The sequence below is a fragment of the Pseudorasbora parva genome, chromosome 16, assembly GCF_024679245.1.
Source record: "Pseudorasbora parva isolate DD20220531a chromosome 16, ASM2467924v1, whole genome shotgun sequence".
NCBI lineage: Eukaryota > Metazoa > Chordata > Actinopteri > Cypriniformes > Gobionidae > Pseudorasbora > Pseudorasbora parva.
In genome coordinates, this window is record NC_090187.1 from 10,572,860 (window position 1) to 10,593,083 (window position 20,224).

Below are 20,224 nucleotides of genomic sequence, written 5' to 3' on the forward strand. Positions count from 1 at the left end.
GGCACCTTTAAAGTAAGTGTATGTAAGATTGTGGCCAAAACTGGTACTGCAATCACTATCCCCTCTCCCCCTCCCCCTGACTCGAGGCTGCAGGGACCAGCAGAAACGTTTGTAGCTGCAGCTGTGGTAAGTGGAGCAGATCTGGCAACCCGGATGCAGAAACACTACTGACTTCGTGATTGGTAGAGGGTGGCGCTTCAGGCCAAAACACAACATGTCAACATCAGCATCAGTTGAGGGCTGCCACAACAACTTTTAAATGACAATATCCTGGCTGGACTACTGTTATCAGTGATATAATTTGAAATTAACATGATTTCTTAATGCCTAGTGACATATCAGGGCCATTTTATGATTAATTGAAATACATTTCTTACATACAGTTCCTTTAATTGTAAACAATTGTCATTGTTCCAACAACTTATTTTCGGTTCAATTCTGCAAATGTGATTTCAGTTCCTCCAGTGTCATTATGTAAAGGTTTCTCATGGTTTTTCTTTGATATAAAAAACAACTCTCTGCTAATGTTCCACTCAAACTTTGTTGTTCTTCAGCCTTGTGGAGTGTTTTTACACAGTTTCTCTTTTGTCTCTCAGAGAATTTATTGAACATTTGAAACATTCCTTCTGCTCTCTTCTTTCTCCCTGTATTTTGAAACAAATGTTTGACTCAGTTGGACCATGTTTGGTGTCTCTTCTGAACTGTCCCTAAGCACTGCTTGTGCTAATCACATATTTTCTTACTTTTGAATTACATAACTTGTTCTTTATTAAGAAAATACATAACTGTATAGTTTGAAATGGTATGCTGAATGGACATATTTAGATAAAGTTTGCTCAGCTATGTCTTTAATAATTCATTTATTTAAACCTGTGACTCTACACTGTGGTTCAAGGGTTAACTCTCTGTTATCCAACATCCAGCCCTCACTGCAGACATTCACTCAGAGTCTTTGTGATACTTAAGCTCACTGGCTTCATCTAAGGGTAAGAGTTTTTTTATTTTAATTTTATTATTATTGTTAAAAGAAATAAGTATTTATACACTTCATATTTCAAGCTTCTGTTGATGTGTTAGCACTCTTCAAAGTGTTGCTTAAACTTTTTCGGTAACACTTTGAATGAGACTTTGGCAGCAGTTATTTATCTTATTAATTTTAACATTTGCTAATACATTTTTTAAATCAAATGTTGTAATTGTTTACATTAGTAAATGCTGTGTTCTAATATTAAAATTGTGATTTTTTTTAATAACTAACATTAGCAAATATTAATAAACATTGTAAAAATATATTTTCCTCGGTAAGTTCATGTTAGTTAGCTAAAATCAAATCTTACTGAAAAGTTTTAATATTGTGTCCCTTACAGTTTTATCTCATTGCACCTTCTTTTTTGTAGGTTCCATACCTCTGGATCTTCTTGTTTTTCACAACTTCATTCTTCTCTATTTTTTGGCTGCAATTTATGTTGTATTTCGGTAACTTTTTATTCAACATCACATGCAATTCACATATTAGAACATATTAATTAATTTTAGTGACTAACGAGAACATTACATTTCAAGCCCCGACATATTTTCTTAAACTGTCTAACACTGCAGAATGGGCTAATTGTTTTAAAGCAGAGCAACCATCAGCTTTACCAAACAGAACTGCAAACACAATAAGCTCATTTGAGATGACAAACACCTTGCCTTGAATGTAAATGAGAATAAACAGAAAAAGAGCCAGGGAAGGGAGCAAATAAGAGCTGTCAAGAGCTGAGAATTTTCACTTCTCTAAGTGGACAACAATATGTGAGCAAAAAGCTAATTATTATTACAATATCACACTACATTTTTTTGTTGTTCTAAGTGGATACATTTGAAATATTTTAGAGTTAATAGTTAACAGAATACCATTAGATGTAACATTAGATACACATCACAGTTTTGAGACACTGCACAGCCTGAAGGTCACACAATTCGTATGCATTTTATGAGGTGGCTAATTTGTAAGAATTTGTAGGACCTCACTCATAAAAAATGTGCATCATTTTGTATGAATGACCTACGCTGACCCACCCCTAAACCTACTCGTCACGGTTTAGACAAATCATTTGAATTTGTACGACCTCACTCAAATTGGTCGTGAGATAGCATTGGACTGTCTCTGGTGGCATTTGTAACCGTTGTGGTGAATAGATTCCATAATTCAGATTCCATGGTAAATTTGGACTTGTCTACTAGAACATATTTATGAAACATAATGGTGATTTTCAAATGCTTCACCTTAATTGCTTTAACCCACACTCTCAGAAAAAAAAGTACAGTGGAGGTACAATTTTGTTCCTTGGGGAACAAAATGTATAACTGTACCTTTAAAAGTTCACAATTGGTCCTTAGGTTACAATTATACCATTGGTTTCCTCAGTTCGGTCCTAGTGAGTCGCTATCCTGCACAGTTTGGTTCCAAGCCTAAAAGACATTGAAAGCTCTTATTGAGACTTAACAGGTTTAGATTTTGATGTTTTATTGAAAATGATTTGTCTCCATTAAGGTGATCATTGTTTCCTTTAGTTGGGCAGTTTTAAGTGAATTTGTTACAGTGTAAACAAAACACATTTGTTCAAGACAAAAGAAGCCATAAACAAAATGAATCATTAAGAATAATGTTTGACTAAACTCAACACTGACTAAAAATATTAATAAACAATATTCACCAAAAAAACTTTCTTGCCACAGATCAGACATTCTAAATTTTAATTTTTAAAAGCATTTAGACGCATTTAGATGCACATACATATCAAGAATCAGCATATGAATCTCAAAAATGGTGACATGCAATGCAATGCATGCTGGGAGCCACACGTTTTATACTGTGGTGGCTTAGGGTGTACTCACACTAGCCAGTTTGAACCGTGCCCGAGTGCGTTTGACTACCAAAGCGCGGTTCGTTTGACTAGTGTGAGTGCTCCGAACCGTGCCCGGGCTCGGCTCGATTAGCCGGCCCTGGCCCGATTGGAAGAGGTGGGCCAGAGCATGGATCAGTTGGACTCGGGCGCGGTTCGCATGCAGTGTGAGCGCTAACCGTGCTGGAGTCCGTAATCAAAGCTGCAAAGTCCTTGCTGCACTTCAGCTGGTACCTTGCAAACCTCATAATACGAGCAGCACGATTACGTGAACATTTTTGCGCCACTAAGGCGACACATCTGTTTAACAACAGGCTGTGAGAGGGCAGTGGACCAAACGACACAAAATTATCCACAAAGAAAACAGAGTGATGGACTCCATTGTGTTCAGAGCGCCGCTCTTCCTGTTTATCCTGAAACCGTCGCACCATAATGACGTAAGCGTGCTCCGGCACGAATGCTGAAACCCGAAAACGTCGCACCATAATGACGTAAACGTGCTCCGGCACGAATGCTGAAACCCTCCTATGTGAGTGCAGGCCAGCGGGGGAGTGGGGAGGGGGACAATCGTACTCGGGCCCGGTTCATGGCAACCGTGCCTAGTGTGAGTACACCCTTAGAAGGGTTGGAGCTAAACTATGAGGGCATCAACTGTCAAGGACCGAACTTGCCTACCTCTGATTTAGAGGTACAAAAATCGACCCTTAGGGGGACAGCCCCAGTGATGGCCACTTGTACCTTAAAAGGTACAATTTGTTACTCTTTTTTGGCAGTGCACTGGGGACCTATTGTGGGTAAAATATTGGGTAAATATCGTCAATTTGGATAAAATACTGCATATTTTCACATACAGTTTTCACCTAAACTATATAGAAGGGAAGTATGAGATTTTGGATGTGACTTATTTTGTGCAGAACTTGGTCCTCTCATTTAAGCCTAAGGACCTGCACACACCATTGGTTGCTGTATTGGATTTTTTTTTTTTTTTTGGGATGACCAAACAACCAGAGCATGGTTTTGATAGTCCCACAGAGACAGTGTTTATACTTTTCAGGAAAATTAACCTACAAATGGTGTACTTATAATTGTCACTAATAACATATTTCAGCTTTAAAACAGTTTGTGCATTGTGTCTTTAAGGACTGAAATGGATCTGAGAGGGTACTTGAACAGGATTGGGTTTACTGGCCAATATGACAAACCCGACCTGGACACTTTGCGCACCATCCACAAGCTGCATGTTATGAAAATTCCATTTGAGAACCTCAGCATCCACTGCGGAGAGAAGAACACGACAGACCTTCACATCATCTATGATAAATTAGTCAAGAGCAATCGGGGAGGCTGGTGTTGTGAAAACAACCTCTTATTCTCATGGGTCCTAAAGGAGATGGGATACAAATACACCACACTAGGCTCCAAGGTTTTCAACAAGTTCCAAAATGATTTCCACCCCGTGGACTCTCATCTCATCAATCTGGTGGAGATTGATGGGAAGCCTTACATTACCGATGTGAGCTATGGGGTGTCGTGCCAACTGTGGTATCCCCTAGAGATGATCTCGGGTAAAGATCAGCCACAGCCTCCCGGTGTGTTCCGCCTCCTAAACTATGGGATGCGATGGGTTCTGGAGAAGACATCAAGAAAGCAAGTGGTCAACAATAAGGCCTATGCTAATTCCAGCCTTCTTGACCATCGCCTGACGAAAACAATGTATTGCTTCCCATTAACACCCCGCGATAAAGAGCATTTCGTGGAGACACTGGATTGCCTGCAGACCAGTCCGGATTCTCGTTTTGTGCTGAAGTCCATTTGCTCCCTTCAGACGCCCACAGGCTTCAGAGCTCTGATTGGCTGGACTTACAGCGAGATCACCTACAACCCGGGCGAGGACTCTGACACGGTGGACATGAAGGAAATTCCTGACTGTGAAATAGAGACTGTGTTGAGGGAAAAGTTTAACGTGGTGTTAGTGAATAAGTTCACACCTAAAAATAACAAAGCTCATTATTGCATGTAATGCTCAGAAGCAGTACTGATCCGTAAACGCTTTTATGCATCTCTATGGCCAATATTGTCACTAGACAGGAAAAAAATATAAATATAAATTTTATGCTCAATGCTTTTTCATGCTCTGAGATTAAAATGAAACAAAAAATAACTATATAATGAAATATGTGCAATTTATATGTTTTTACACAGCCATCGGTGATGCAAATGGTTTTAGCACCTAGGGGCTGACAGAGGCATGATAAACAGAGTTTCTGAGAATGCTTAGTGCATGCTGAATGCAGAAATGATTATGTGGCTCTGTGTTTATTATGATTTCTGAAAATATTATTTTACATAGTAAACATTGTACTACTAAAGATTAAAATTGATCAATTATGTTTGTCTCAGTGACTGACAGAAACATGTATGCATAAATACAGCTTTGTAGTTTGTGTCGACAACAATGTATTTTGAATTATAGTCAAAATGTTAGGATATTTATAAAACCAATAATACAATAATTTTACTAACTTTTTTTTTTTTTACAATAATCAATTTTGGTCATCACTTGCAAAATTCAAGTCCACTTGAGAATTATTCTATTAAACCACAATCTAACCAAATTTTTACCTTATCAATTGCTAATAAAGTGTAAAATTGATTGTGTCAATTTATGTGTAGTATATACTACTGTACATATTGTATGTATTGTATGTATTTTAAATGTTTCTTGGGTGAAATTATATGTGCTCATATTCAGTAATATTCCCTTGTGTGTGCTTATATATGTATCATTATTCATTAAAAATATTAGGATGCAACTTATTAACGTTTTACATTTTTACATTTAAATAAATCTAGTGTTTGATCAAATCTAAATATTTATTAGAATGCAAAGACTGGGCAATGGCATTACAATTAAACATTATTATTTTTTAGCCACAGAATGACTCTAATTTGCCTTTATGAATTGGAATTCTCTATTTAAACCTTAATAACTACACAAATTGTAATATAAATAAATATTAGAAGAAAATTATCTTAAGTGATCATTAATTAACAATAATTGTTGCACAAATAGTATTTAGCACCAAAAGATCTCCTTAAAATATTAAATAAATATTATTGAACTAAAATATAGAACATTTATTTAATTGAAAAATAGTTACAGTGTATGGTAACATTTGAGTATGAGTGAGTATGAGTGTGACCAATTAGTGAGGAACAGGGCTACATACAAGAATAACATTAATGTTACAATGTTGCATCTCTCTCCATTATAAAATGATCCTGTAAATATGGTTGATTTAATAATAAATGTACACTATCACTATGCTGTACAGTTTACCAAAACTTACTGCAAACATCCGTATAGTGAAGATGTTTTGTATCCGCTTAAGCCATTTAAATGCATTAACACAGCGCTAGAAGTATTGAGAACTCCATGACCACCGCTGCAGGAAGACGAGAGCATGCCGCAACTCCGCCTTTAAACGCCTCTGGCTTTAACATTATGCTACATTAGCGCCAAAATGCGTGACACAAAGACTGAAAGCATGTGTCTCACGCCAGATGCGTGAGAGTTGGCAACCCTGCAGTTGTCAAAGGTCAACAGAACTCAATTGCATAATTGCATTCACCCCCCCTCCTCAGACGTTCTGAGTAGTTAGCAAACAACGTGGACCTGGACATGAGCTTACTCCCCAATTTTGACATTTTAGATTAAAAAGTGGTCAATTACAGTGCCTCAAGTAGGCATAAATTATACTTTTTATACTCAGTTAATAACAGAAAGAAACTTGTATAATAATCAGTGTTGGGTAAGTTACTCTAAAAAAGTAATGAATTACTAGTTACTAATTAGATCTTCAATAGTGTAATTAGATTACTGTACAAATTACTCTCGCTAAGAAGTATTTAATTACTTTTAATTACTAATTACTTTTTTAATCCTATACCAACCACGAGTTAAGCGATTCAAGGATAGACATGAAACGGCTCTTTTATTTCATTCAAACATATAAAATAAAACGACATAAATTACTCTTATTAACTGACCAAAGTATTACAAATGTGAGAAAGATACATAAAAACATGCATTTTAAAGTAAGACTTTAAATGTTGATGTTAAGTCCACTATTGAATTATGTATAAGCATATTTAGTATTTAGTTCAATTACATCAGAAGTAACTGTAATTCAATTACTGGAAAAATTAATAAAAGTAATCCCTTACTTTACTTTTTCCAAGGGAAAATTAATTAAATTACAATAACTAATTACTTAGTAACAAATTACGCCCAACACTGATAATAATTATACAAATGTTGAATATATTACAATACATTAATATTGTATTGCACACACTTTTGCTGATATTGAGGTGGATACAGGTAAAGTTAGGGACAGGTGTGCTGGTATGTGTAAGTTTAAGGGTAGTAAGGGAAGTGCCGACAGTGTAATTATAAATGTAACTACAGAAATGTATTACAGATTTAATTACATGCAGGTATTTTTAAAAATGTAAGTAGAATGTAAAAACATGTATGCACACTATAAGTGCATCGTCTCTATTCAGATACATGAATGCATACAGCATTTTAGAAAAATAAAATATACACAGACAGGGAAAGCAGAATTGTATTATTCTGAATACAACCCATTAAAAAAGTGAGTCCAGCAAAATGTCTAAGATTCAGATGGAAAACCTTTTTATATATTTCATATTACATGCACACCTATATATATTCTTTACAGTGTTACCAGATCTGCTTACTAACATTTTCCGTCCAGACATTATCATTATTTACTGTAGATGTTTTCTCTTTGCCTACAAAGTTCAGTGTGCCGTTCATAATAAGTCATGGGACAGACAGAAATTATATTTCTAAACTTAATATGCAAATGTGTTACTCAGTTTTCCTTTTTCTGCTGCAGCACTTGACACACAGGTATCTAACTGTTAAAAATATAGATAGAGTGAATATCAGAACAACTGCAAACAATAGAACTGCAACATCTACTGAATAATATGAGTACCAAGGCAGTTTGTAGGACTCTGTACGGAGGTGAGCAGCACCTTTGTGTCTCATTACAAACTCAATCCAGAAGAGAGCGCTGTCCAAAGGTTTAACTGGCTTGTCTCTGTGCAGATGAGAGAGTCTCTGCATATTCAGTCTGTAAGATGGTTCATTGATTAGTTCCTGTATGGCTGCATGCAGTGTGTTTTTATCTAAAGTTGCAATGGAAACGATCTTGGATCCTCCCCTTTCTTGTAATCGAAGAAGATTGTCGTACTGGTCAAAAAAGAATGGAATTCCAACCACTGGAATACCATGGTACAAAGCCTCTTGAACCCCATTGGTTCCGCCATGTGCAACAAAAACTTTAGTCTTTGAATGCCCTAGAAGATCATTCTGTGGCATCCAGTCAACCAGTAAGGTGTTGTTCCCCAAAGTAGCTGGTCTCTTTCCAGTGTATCTCCAAATTACCTTTTGAGGGAGCCGAGCAAAAGCAGTAGCTATTTCTGCTGTTAAATCATCTGGTAGGGCACTGATAAACGACCCTAAAGACATGATAATGACTCCATGCTCTCCAGAACTTTGCATGAAGTCTTCCAGGTCACGTGGAAGGGCCTTTGCTGGTTTACACTGGAAACCACCAATGTAGATGATATTTGGCATTGTTGGACGTGGAAATTCAAAAACAAAATCAACCCTCATAAGCCACAAATCAGCCCCCTGGAGAAGTTCATAAAAACGTACAGGCGTATGGAAATATTTATCACACAGTGCTTGGTACTGGGGTAAATTAAAATAGCTGTACTGAAAGGCCATTAGGAAATAGAAGAACATGTTTTTTACTCGTTGAAGGAAGTTCATTTTGTCAGTGTTTCCAGATCCTGTGATGGGGATGTAGGACAATGGTGAGGGAGCGATGTCAAAGTGTCCCTCTCCAGTAGCGGTCCATCTCACATTATATACCATGGGTAACTTGAGTTCATGAGCCAGGAGAATGCCTGCACCCCATACCGGATCAGTAAGCATCAGATTGTACTGTTTTTCATGTAGTGCCTTCATAATTTCCTCACTTTCAAACATGTTTGTTATAAGTTGACATATCATTTTATGCATTTTATACATGTTATTAACCACATCCAAATTCAGCTGTACAGTGCTCAGCCAGTACCCCTTTCCTCTTTCATGATCAATTAGTTTGGAGATCATATCTTCTACAAATTCTTCATCCATTCCTTTGGTGTTAGGTATGGTTATAGAGTTGTAATAAGTTGAATTCTCTTTTACGAACCAGCTATTATAGGTGCGTATTACATCAATGCTGTGCCCTTGACCATGTAAAGCCTTGATGAGGATGTCCATGTTCACCCAGTGACTTCCCTCCAAAGGCACCACCAAGATTTTGCCACCATTGCAGTGAGAACCAAAAAGGATTATGACTGTTATCCAGAGGGAGACAGGAACCATGTTCTTAGAAAATGGTGTCATCTTGCCTGCAAATAAAAAAGTGATTGGATTACATAAAATTGGATTATAGAATATTAACACTTTTGAATAAGGTTGCAGAGCGGGCCAAAGCCTTTATGGGGCCCTAAGCAGAATTTTATTTGGGGGCCCCTCGGTACCGATTGACTATTGTCAATTCTTGATAATAATCACACACCCATTATCAATTGTATTAGTTGTAGCTGTGTTGCTTACATCATGCCTGTCTGTCATGTTTTTACCCTTACACGGTTTTTAATTGTAGCAAACCCACAAGAGTGCTCAGATGTTCATTTGCACTTTAATATTCAAAGTCTTACAGTACGGTTCAGACTGGGATATGTACGCTAGAAATAAAAAAAAGAAGTATCATGCTAAATATGCTCACAATTCTTTACCCCAGGACTCTTTGATGAATAGAAAGTTCAAAAGAACAGGATAGAAAGCTTTCAAAGAATCCTAAAAAAGATGTTTACACAACTGTTTTCAACATGATAATACAAAATAAATGTTTCTTGAGCAGCAAATCATCATGAGAATAATCTGTGAAGGATCATGTGACAGTGAAGACTGGTGTAATGAAAATTCAGCTTTGATCACAGGAATACATTACAATTTACTTGATATTCATATCACATACGAATATCTCTATCTATCTATCTATCTATCTATCTATCTATCTATCTATCTATCTATCTATCTATCTATCTATCTATCTATCTATCTATCTATCTATCTATCTATCTATCTATCTATCTATCTATCTATCATAGAAAACAGCTATTTCAAATTGCAATAGTTTTGATCAAATAAATGCAGCCTTTGATGAGCAGAGACTTTAAAAAAAAGAAATGGTGGATTTCTTTCATACATTAAAGGTGAACTATGTAGTATTTTTGCAGTAAAATATCCAAAAACCACTAGGCCAGTGTTATATATTTTGTTCAGTTGAGTACTTACAATATCCCAGATGTTTCCAACTATTTGTAAATTGTGAGAAAATTGCTATTTTAACTAAGGACAGGGACGTTGCAGCATTGCATTTGAGAGAGTCGCCTGTCAATTGCGTCATATCTGCGTTACCCTCGGTTTCAGGTTTTATTTGGCAGGAGCGCTTTACTCTTAGCAGTGTGAACAACTGAACGCACGGAGTAACGTCATAACATCGTTTTAAACACACTTAAATGTATCTAATATGATAAACAGAGCTCCATTACCTCAAAATCATAATCGGAAGAGCGGATCTGTGCAGGCGCCCGGCAAATGAGTCCCGTCCCGTCATAATAAAAGTCCCGGTATTCGCAAGGCGGGTATTTGTTTAACAATCGCTCCAGCAGCTTTGCTCAGGTCCATAACACTCGGTCCTGCTCTGCTTTAGACTACATTAACGTTAATAACCGCATGCATGAACGTGATTTCTGCCCGAGTCCTATTTTTCACCGGCTGTGATGAGAAGACCACATCTCCCAAGATGCTGCGCTCACACTTTGCGTCATCAAACTACGCATTTGTTTTGCATAGGCGCCCTCCAGTGGACAAAAGCTGCATTGTGCACCTTTAAGCAGAGCTTTTATTTTGGCGGAAATTCACGCAGAAAGACATTAGTACTTCTATTTGTTGACAACAGCATATTTATAAATGATTCTCATAACAAATTTGGGAAGGCTTTTTTGGGAAGAACGAACTTGAATCTCCCCCCCCCCCAAAAAAAAATAATAATAATTTTGAGCGACTCAACTATAGCACTTGCAGAGAAGCATTTAAGCTATGCTGTACTCCGTCCAAAACATACAGCATGTCAAATAAGATATTTGCACTAAACCAAAGCGCATTCTCAAATCCATCCATTCATAAAAAGGTTACCGGGCAACTGACGAGTAGCGCGTTTCGGCACCGATTTTTTTTTTCTCGCACTGTGGACTTTGAACCCTGACGAACAAGCTAGTCCAGTCGATGGCACCGCGAGCTCGTGCAGCGCTGTCAGAATCAATCCGTGCATATATTAGAAAACGTAACATTTTGCAGTTTATTTAGTAATTGTTTTAAGGCCATAAAGGCGATTTCAAACATAAAGGAACATGCAGCAGGAAGTCATTTCAAGTGCTCTTGGTAGCCCCCTGGTGGCCAAGGGGGCCCTAAACAGCCGCTTAGTTCGCTTATGCCTTGGGTCGGCCCTGTAAGGTTGTATTATTTAACTTTAGTTAATGCATTAGTTAACATGAACTAACCATGAGCAACACCTCTGTTTAGCATTTGTTAGCCTTTGACTAAAATATACCAATGCATCTATTAATATTAACAGTGCAATTTAATTTAATGCATTAGTTAACATGAACTAACCATGAACAGTGCTTGTAGCTTTACTGTTGTTGTAAGGTTATCTTACTGTGCATATTAACATTAGTTTATATAGCAACTAACACACACTATGAACATTTCTAAATCACCATTTTACTCTAAAGGTAAAAATGCTGTTGTGTACAGAGGGCAAAACATATTTAGTCAGCCACCAACTGCGCAAAAAAGCTTCTAAAGATTTCTGGCTCTCACAGATCTGTAACTTCTTCTTTATAGGCAAGGTAAGGCAAGTTTATTTGGAAACCACATTTCATACCCAATGGCAATTCAAAGTCCCTTACATAGACATTTATTAAAAAGGTGATAACATATGCATGAGAAATGAGACATGTAAGAATTAAAAATAAAAACAAGGATAATTAAAACAGTTGTAAAGAAAATATATACTGCAAATATATACTGCATATATATATATATATATATATGTGTGTGTGTGTGTGTGTGTGTGTGTGTGTCACATGTATAGTCGGTTTCCTTTGTGTTTGCACTGGTCACACGTCCCTTTGTTAGTTTCCCGCAACTTATCTTATCATGCCTTTTCAACACATATTTTCTCTGCATATCTTTAGTAAATACTGACAGTAGTTTTTTAACACCAAAAGAGTGTTTGCGCTGGTGCAAGCTGTTAGTAAATCCGGGCCTATGTCTCAAAATCTTGAATGTACAATCACTAAGTGCATTAATAAAGACACACACACACGCACGCACGCACGCACACACACACACACTGTGTGATATATATACGGGAGCTACTTAAATTAATTTTTAAAACCAGACGATCTCTGAAATAATGCAAATGTTTAATCTATTGGAATAAATATCCTTACATTAAAAATTCCTGTGGTTTTAATTCACAAACTGTAGATCACTTACGTTTCTATTTCAGCTTTGTTCAGTGCTGATGTCTTTATGTTGTCATGTCTTTGGAATTGAGCAAATTTCTCCTATAATATTGCACCTTATCAAATACAGTGAGCAGCCAACAGCAAAAAAAAGTTCAAAGTACAAAGTTTATTCGTAACATGATCTGTATGGCACAGATGTATTTAAAAGTCACGAGTGTTTCTAAAGTCACTTTTACTTGATTTGCCTGTGATATCATTTCCACAGAGAAGAATTTATACTACTTTTCAACACTATGACTATATCTTTGCACACATGCTTATTATAAAGCAACACAACTATTGATTTAAGAGAACTTTGTTGGTGTCCATTTGACTGCCTGCTATCTGTATCTGGACTGTGAACTGAGAGAGAGAGAGAGAGAGAGAGAGAGAGAGAGAGAGAGAGAGAGAGAGAGAGAGAGAGAGAGAAAGAGAAAGAGAGAGAGAGAGAGAGAGAGAGAGAGAGAGAGAGAGAGAGAGAGAGAGAGAGAGAGAGAGAGAGAGAGAGAGAGAGAGAGAAATGAGGGAAAGAGAGTTCACATTATGAGAGGTCGTGCAAGGGAGTGCAAAATCTCAAAAGGAATCAATCTGTTGAATTTTGTGAACAATGAGAGAATGCTACATTCACAGGCAAATGACTCAATAATAAGTTCATTTAATTAAATAATTTTACAATGCTTTGAAGTGGGTTGAGGCACCATTTTACCAAGCAGAAAAGGTAGTTTAAAGGACTCTATAAAGGTGAATAGCACCTTTTTGTCTCATTGCAAACTCAATACAGAAAAGGATGGTGTTTAAAGATTTAACTAGCTTGTCTCTGCAGAAGAGAGTCTCTGCATTCAGTCTAACAAGCCAATTCAAGCCAGCAATCTTAGCCTAAAAAGCGTAACACCCGCGGTGGTACAAATGGAAGGAGACCATTTTTTAATTGATGTCAGTGGAGGACAGGCTTCACAGCGCTAAATTAACCGCTATTGTGAGGAATTTGCTTGTAATCAACAGGGATGGCTCGATACCACAATTTTGGCTTCGGTACGGTACCACAATCTAATACCGAAGTACCGATATTAAATCGATATCACACGGTCTGATATTAGCGCGGGTATATCGCACAAGAATGAGAACAATTATGCAAGTTTTGAGTTTATAAAGTGGAAAATCACCACAAATGTTTATTAGTAAATTAATTAGCAAAGCTTATCACATCAAATCCGTCGTTTGAAAACTTTCTTGTGAGAAATAATTGCAGCAAAAAACTCTCAAAATTAGCAAATTGCTTCTGGTTTCAAAAGAAATCGCACCTAACGTTACACTAAAGCAATCTGCATGCTCCGATTCAACATGTCACGCTCGTCTCGGGATGGATAACGGAAATAATTTGAACATGCAAGCGATTGTATAGCATTTCGTAATAACAGTTACAGGAGACATGAGCTCATAACAACAACACACACACTCCTGTAACGTAGAGCTGGCACATTACAAATTAAATTTCCTCAAACAGTCAAATACACAGAATTATGTAAAAATGTCCGTCTTTAGTCACAAACACACTCGGTTGTGTCGAACGCGAATGTAAATAGTGCAATAGTATGCATGCAAATATTATGAGATCTAAATGTCATTGGTTGAAACGAAAGCTGGTGATTTTGTGATGTTCGATCTTATGTTAGGCTGTGTATGTGCGTTGATCAGTGTTAAAAGAAAATAAATGTCTGAATGAGATGGTTTGAATGATCCACTGACCTGTCGATCTCTTCAGAAGTCAGGATAGTGACAGATGCTTCTTGGCTAGGTTTGATGGTTCTTCATCAGTTTTAAGCAAAGTAATTACAAATTCCACTTCTACTCCTCTCTTTAATAATTCGTTTTGGGCATCTTGAGTGAGATTCAACTGCTTTATCCATTTTGTTCGTCTATGTTGTTGTCACATTTGCTGGTTGTTTCGGGTCAGTTTGGGTAGAGCGCTGCCATCTATTGGTGAACTTCGGAAAAGCAGCATATACCGAAATGTGCCAAATAATGATATCGTACTGTTTGAAATAAAATATATACCGGTATTTTTCCAGTACCGGTATACGCGCATCCACTGGCTAATCTTCAACACGTTTTCTCTTAAACATTAATTTTGGAATGATCTATTTATAAAGTTTACACTGAAGAAGATGTTTTTTGTAAGAGAAGTCAAAGAGTTCTGATTCAGTTTATGACACTACTCATAATTTCTATGGTAACTGTAAACAATAATTGACTTTTCCACAACTCTGAATGCGATTTCAAGGCTGTGATTGGTTATCAAGGCACATGTGATCCAAGTTAGCTATTATGCTTTCTCCAATGGTAGAGCAGCAGACCCTCATATCTCCCAATAATAAGACCATCTCTTGTAGCCTGGCTCATTGATTACTTCCTGTATGGTTGTGTGCAGCAATAGTGACGGGGAGTATCTGGCCTTCTCCCAGCTTGTAGTGAAAGAAGATCAATCCTAATCACTGGAACACTGTGTTACAAAACATTTAAACCCCATTGGTTATGTCATGTGTTATAAAACTTTGTTCTGTGCATCCAGTCAACCAGTAATGTGTTGTTTCCCAAATTACAGTTTTTAGTGTATCTCCAAATCAGAATTTAAGGAAACCAGGCAGCAGCTATTTCTTCTGTTACATTAGTATTGTAACTTCTGTTACACATGTAGGCTAGTGCCCCTACACAATAATGAGCCCTCCAGATCATTTGTAAGGGGCTTTAAAGGTCCCTTTCTTCGCGATTCCATCTTTCAAACTTGAGTTAGTGTGTAATGTTGCTGTTAGAGCATAAATAATACCTGTAAAATTATAAAGCTCAAAGTTCAATGCCAAGTGAGTTATTTTATTTAACAGAAGTTCCCTTTCAAAGCCTACAGCGATCGGCCGGTTTGGACTACACCCCTGCACTTCCTTCAGGAATGACGTCACTAGAACCGTTTGTTGACTAACCCTCCGCCCATCCTCCGTGGTCGTTGCTCTCCCACGTGGAGAAGAGCGCGCAGTCAGTGCTTGCATCTCCCCGTTATGCTAAGAGGCGGGATATTTCTGGGCAAAGTGTGCTAAGCTGCTGTCCAATCACAACACGGGAAGCGCTGGCCCAATCAGAACTCGTTACGTATTTTTGAAGGAGGGACTTCATAGAACAAGGAAAACATCAGGCCGTTTTTAGGACAGAGGAAACAGCGCTGTACAGATAAGTCAATTGTGTGAAAAATACTGTTTTCTTACACGCGAAACATGAACTCATGTTATATTGCACACTGTAAACATAATCAAAGCTTCGAAAACACGCGAAGAACGGGACCTTTAATAGAATGTAACCTGGACTTACTTACATTTGCCATGTTGTCATTATCATATTATGTCGCTTCACTGCCATTTATCTCAATCATATCCTGTGGCCTCATGGTATAGTAAAATGCCCATCGTATGCCCACTTCAGAATACGATAGCACTACTCACCGGGAAGTAGTAGTCACCCAGGTACTTGGTCCAGGTACCTAAATTTGAGTCCTGTAATTTCGGTTATACTTATTTTATCACACACTGTTTTTTCCCTACTATATAATAGGAAAGTATGCGATTTCGGATGGAGCCAGTGTCTGTGCACCTGAGTAACAGTGCACGATTGGGACAAATCTTGCCAAGTTTGGAGTCTCTAAGATTTACAGTCTCCGATGCCCATTTACCTTTAGTGCAGACAAAAAGAAGAACATTGCATGCATTTCATGAGAATACAGGCTATATTAGAGAGAGCTTTCTTTTTGCATTCCTGTTCAATTCAGTGGCAAAGTGGCCACACACACCTCCACATTCATCATGTGTCTGTCTCCCTCTGGTGGTGCTATTTTTTCCTGGTGGTCTTCTTGGCCATGTTGGTCATGTTAGGGCATGTTCCAGCTCCTATATTTTGTGGTCAGTCTTACCTTTGAGAGTCCTTATGTAATGCCTTTTCCCTACAGCTCATCTTTAGGCTTTAACTTTGGATGCATATTGACAATTTTTGCTTTAGAGATGACTGAAGATAACTGCAGGGTGAGTGTATTCCTGTTTTCACATTGCACTTGTTGCTTATGTTTATATGTTGAATAGTTGGTGTGCATGGTCCATAATAAGGATTGTATAAATGTATCGGGTGAAGACTATGGTGCTTTTCTTTATCTGTCTTCACCAAAGTAGGTGAAGACCTCTTTTTATCAGACCTAACATAAGGGGTAGAAGTCACAAGGGCTATATAATGTTATGAAACATTATGTTATATATGTATATATATATATATATATATATATATATATATATATATATATATATATATATATATATAGTAGTCACACTGTAAATATATATATATATATATATATATATATATATATATATATATATATATATATATATATATATATATATATATATATATAATGGTAAAACAGTCAGTCAAACCAAAATTTATTTAGACACCTTCAACATTTTCTCACATTATCATAGTTTATTTACTATAGTTTAGAAAATGTTAATACAATATGACAAGAACTGTGTCAGAACAAATTCATTTTAATAATGTCAGATAACTTTGATATAAATGTATATTAGGTGGCCTTAACTACTATGTACTAACATTGTAATTAATCATTTGATACAATGCACTTATTGTGTATCTACATGTTTTTACATTGTACTTACATTTAAAAACATATCCCCACTTACATAAATGAACTTAAAGTGTCCTGCACTTTTAAAATATTTTTTGGTTTGAGTGTATAAAGTTACAGATCCTTGTCTCTTCTGTAGTCAAAGACTGGAAGTGACCCTCCACAAATGACTCTTGATATACAGGTTAAATTGCATTAATCATTGTTTTTGAAAAGGGATATATGATTATATGGAGATATAATTAGTTTACTTCTGCCTGCCTGAGAATTACAGTTTTTCTCAATTACTAAAACACTAAATCCCATTGGCTGAACAAAGTACTCAGTTCCCTGAACTCATTTAGCTAATTGTGCAGTCTGTTGTCAGTACCTTAAACCATTTCACATGGTAAAACACAATTTGCAGATCTCACTTAGACTTTTCAGCAAAACTCGAAACACATTCTCATTCTCAAAACACATTCTGTACTCTAATGCACATGTCATTCATACTGGTAGTGGTAACAATAAAATACAAATAGAGAACACAATGTCATTGGTTGAACACAACCACTCCAAATAATTTAACCTGTTTCAAATGATGTGACACAACCAATATACAGTACAGTGCATTGTAGGCTGTATACTGTACAATTAAAAAATGGTATGGCTCTGAACATTGTGCTGAACAGAACTGACAGCTCAAAAGATTTTGACTGATTGCAGGTTCATATCAATAAAGAACAAGAATTACAATACCACAGAGACAAAGGACAAGTTTGTGAGGTGCAGGGTACAGTACTGTAAAACTCAGCCTGATCTAATGGAAATGCAACTCCACACAACTAAACCTACCCAATGGGATGAGAACGCAAATCATATGCACGTGGCTTATAAATCGTGCAGTAAAAACAATTGTGTTTTCAAAAGCAGAGTAGCAATTTCTGATCAATTTGAGCTACTATGATAGAACAATAGGTTACTATCGTAACCCCGGTTCTCTGAAACATCGAGTGGAGAGATCCACCTATGGGAAGGGCATCCGTACCTGACCTCTGCAGAAGCATCCAATTGCACCAAGTCTGACAAGACAGGCAGGAGCGCGCAGCCAATGCCCAGTAAGGCCCCACCCCTTACCAGCGGGCATATATGGGCTGCATACGCTACTGTACATCAGTAAGTATATTCGCTTCTCGTGCGGTAAGCGGGGCAACGCTGGTGGATCTCTCCACTCGATGTTTCAGAGAACCGGGGTTACGATAGTAACCTATTGTTCTCTTTCATCATCTCGTTTCGAGATCCACCTATGGGAGAGACATGGACAGCTCCCCGATTGCCCAATACACTCACAGTGAGGTCCTGTTAGCCAGAAAAAGACGGTCACCCCGAGGGGCGGTGCACGACGCGTCTCATAATCATGAACTCGCCACACCGACGCAACCGCGTAACTGCGGTGTGAAGCAGGACATGAAACATAGGCTATGTGTGTCACACATAAGGAAGGCAGGGTTAGGAAGACCCCACCCCCAAGACCGAATGTGCTACTGAGGTTCTGGTGACATCCAGCCTGTAGTAACGCACAAACGTATGGGGAGAAGCCCAACTGGCCGCAGAACAGATATCCTGCAGTGATACTCCCCTGAACAGAGCCCAAGAGGCGGCCAAGCCCCTCGTGGAATGAGCTCTGATGTTCCCTGGGGGTTGCACTCCCTTTGATTCATATGCCAAGATTATAGCGTCCACAAGCCAATGTGAGAGGCGTTGTTTAGACAGGGGATCCCCTTTGCGAGGAGGAGCCCATGAAACGAAGAGTTGGTCACTCTTCCGGAACGCGCTGGTCCTAGACACATACGTTTGTAACGCACGGACTGGACACAGGGCATTTAGCCTCTGATCCTCCGCGGAGGAAAAGGGCGGAGGGTGAAAAGCGGATAGCTCCAACACCTCCGATGTGAACGCAGGGAAACATTTCGGCATGAATGCTGGATTAGGCTTGAGGAAAACCTTATCTCCACCCAGAGAGAAATTGATGCACGAGGGGTGGACCGAGAGTGCATGTAACTCACTGACACGTTTGGCTGACGCCAAGGCCAAGAGCAAGGCTGTTTTGAAGGACAGCAACTTAAGGGGAATATTCCCCAGAGGCTCAAAAGGGAATTGAGACAGAGCTTCCAGCACCATGGAGAGGTCCCATTCAGGGATCGTTCTCCTAATGACTGGCAAGGAGCGACGGGCGCCCTTCATAAATCTGCGGATTAGAGAATGCTGCCCAACCGTTGAGCCCTCAAAACCCACATGACAAGCAGAGATAGCTGCCAGATAGACCTTAATAGTGGAAAAAGACCTGCCCTTATCCATAAGGTCTTGGAGGAAACACAAGATATCAGCGACTGAGCACTGATATGACGTGAGACCCCGCCCATCACACCACTCATCGAACACCTGCCACTTACAGCCATACAAGGACCGTGTAGAAACGGCCCTGGCATTCTGTATAGTAGCCACCACGCGCGGGGGAAGCCCTAACGCGCTTAGGTTCGTCCTCTCACGGGCCAAGCCCAGAGAGCTACCCTGTCCGGGTGTGGGTGATAAATCTCCCCGTTCGCTTAAGACAATAGGTCTGTGCGGAGGGGGAGGCACCACGGCTGGGCATACAACAGAGGGATTATCTCTGCCAGCCACGGCGCTTTGGGCCACCTGGGTGCTATCAGGATGAGAGAAAACCCCCCCTCTCTCGCCCTGGCCAGTGTGAGAATTATCAGGCACAGGGGAGGAAAGGCATACAGCAGCACTCTGGGCCACGGGTATGGCGTGGAGGTCGTCCACCTCGAGGGGCGCGTCCAAGTCCTTTAGCGAGAAGAACATAGGACAATGGCTGTTTTCGCGCGAGGCGAACAGATCTACGGGCGCCCGTAGTCTCATCCATATCATGTCTACTATCTGAGGG

The 20,224-nt window shown here is 38.6% G+C and overlaps 2 protein-coding genes across 4 annotated transcripts; one reads left to right on the forward strand and one right to left on the reverse strand.

The window, feature by feature from the left end:
* The first annotated feature begins 896 nt into the window (after positions 1-896).
* On the forward strand, positions 897-5,410 carry zgc:101040 (Arylamine N-acetyltransferase, pineal gland isozyme NAT-10). Of its 2 annotated transcripts, XM_067419353.1 has the most exons (3): positions 945-986; positions 1,398-1,476; positions 4,029-5,410. In XM_067419353.1, exon 3 carries the CDS (start codon positions 4,036-4,038, stop codon positions 4,906-4,908), a length of 873 nt encoding a protein of 290 aa, XP_067275454.1. In that variant the 5' UTR covers positions 945-986; positions 1,398-1,476; positions 4,029-4,035; the 3' UTR covers positions 4,909-5,410. The 2 variants fall into 2 exon arrangements, with proteins under 2 accessions (XP_067275455.1, XP_067275454.1); XM_067419354.1 differs by lacking the exon at positions 1,398-1,476 and having other exon boundaries at positions 897-986.
* A 1,944-nt stretch (positions 5,411-7,354) lies between these two features.
* LOC137043402 (UDP-glucuronosyltransferase 2A2-like) lies at positions 7,355-14,568 on the reverse strand. 2 transcript variants are annotated; one of them, XM_067419670.1, is made up of 2 exons: positions 14,370-14,568; positions 7,355-9,389 (listed from the first exon to the last, which is right to left on the reverse strand). In XM_067419670.1, the coding sequence occupies exon 2, from the start codon at positions 9,382-9,384 to the stop codon at positions 7,789-7,791; it is 1,596 nt and encodes a 531-aa protein (XP_067275771.1). In that variant the 5' UTR covers positions 9,385-9,389; positions 14,370-14,568; the 3' UTR covers positions 7,355-7,788. The 2 variants fall into 2 exon arrangements, with proteins under 2 accessions (XP_067275771.1, XP_067275770.1); XM_067419669.1 differs by lacking the exon at positions 14,370-14,568 and adding an exon at positions 12,613-12,884.
* Positions 14,569-20,224: the final 5,656 nt, after the last annotated feature.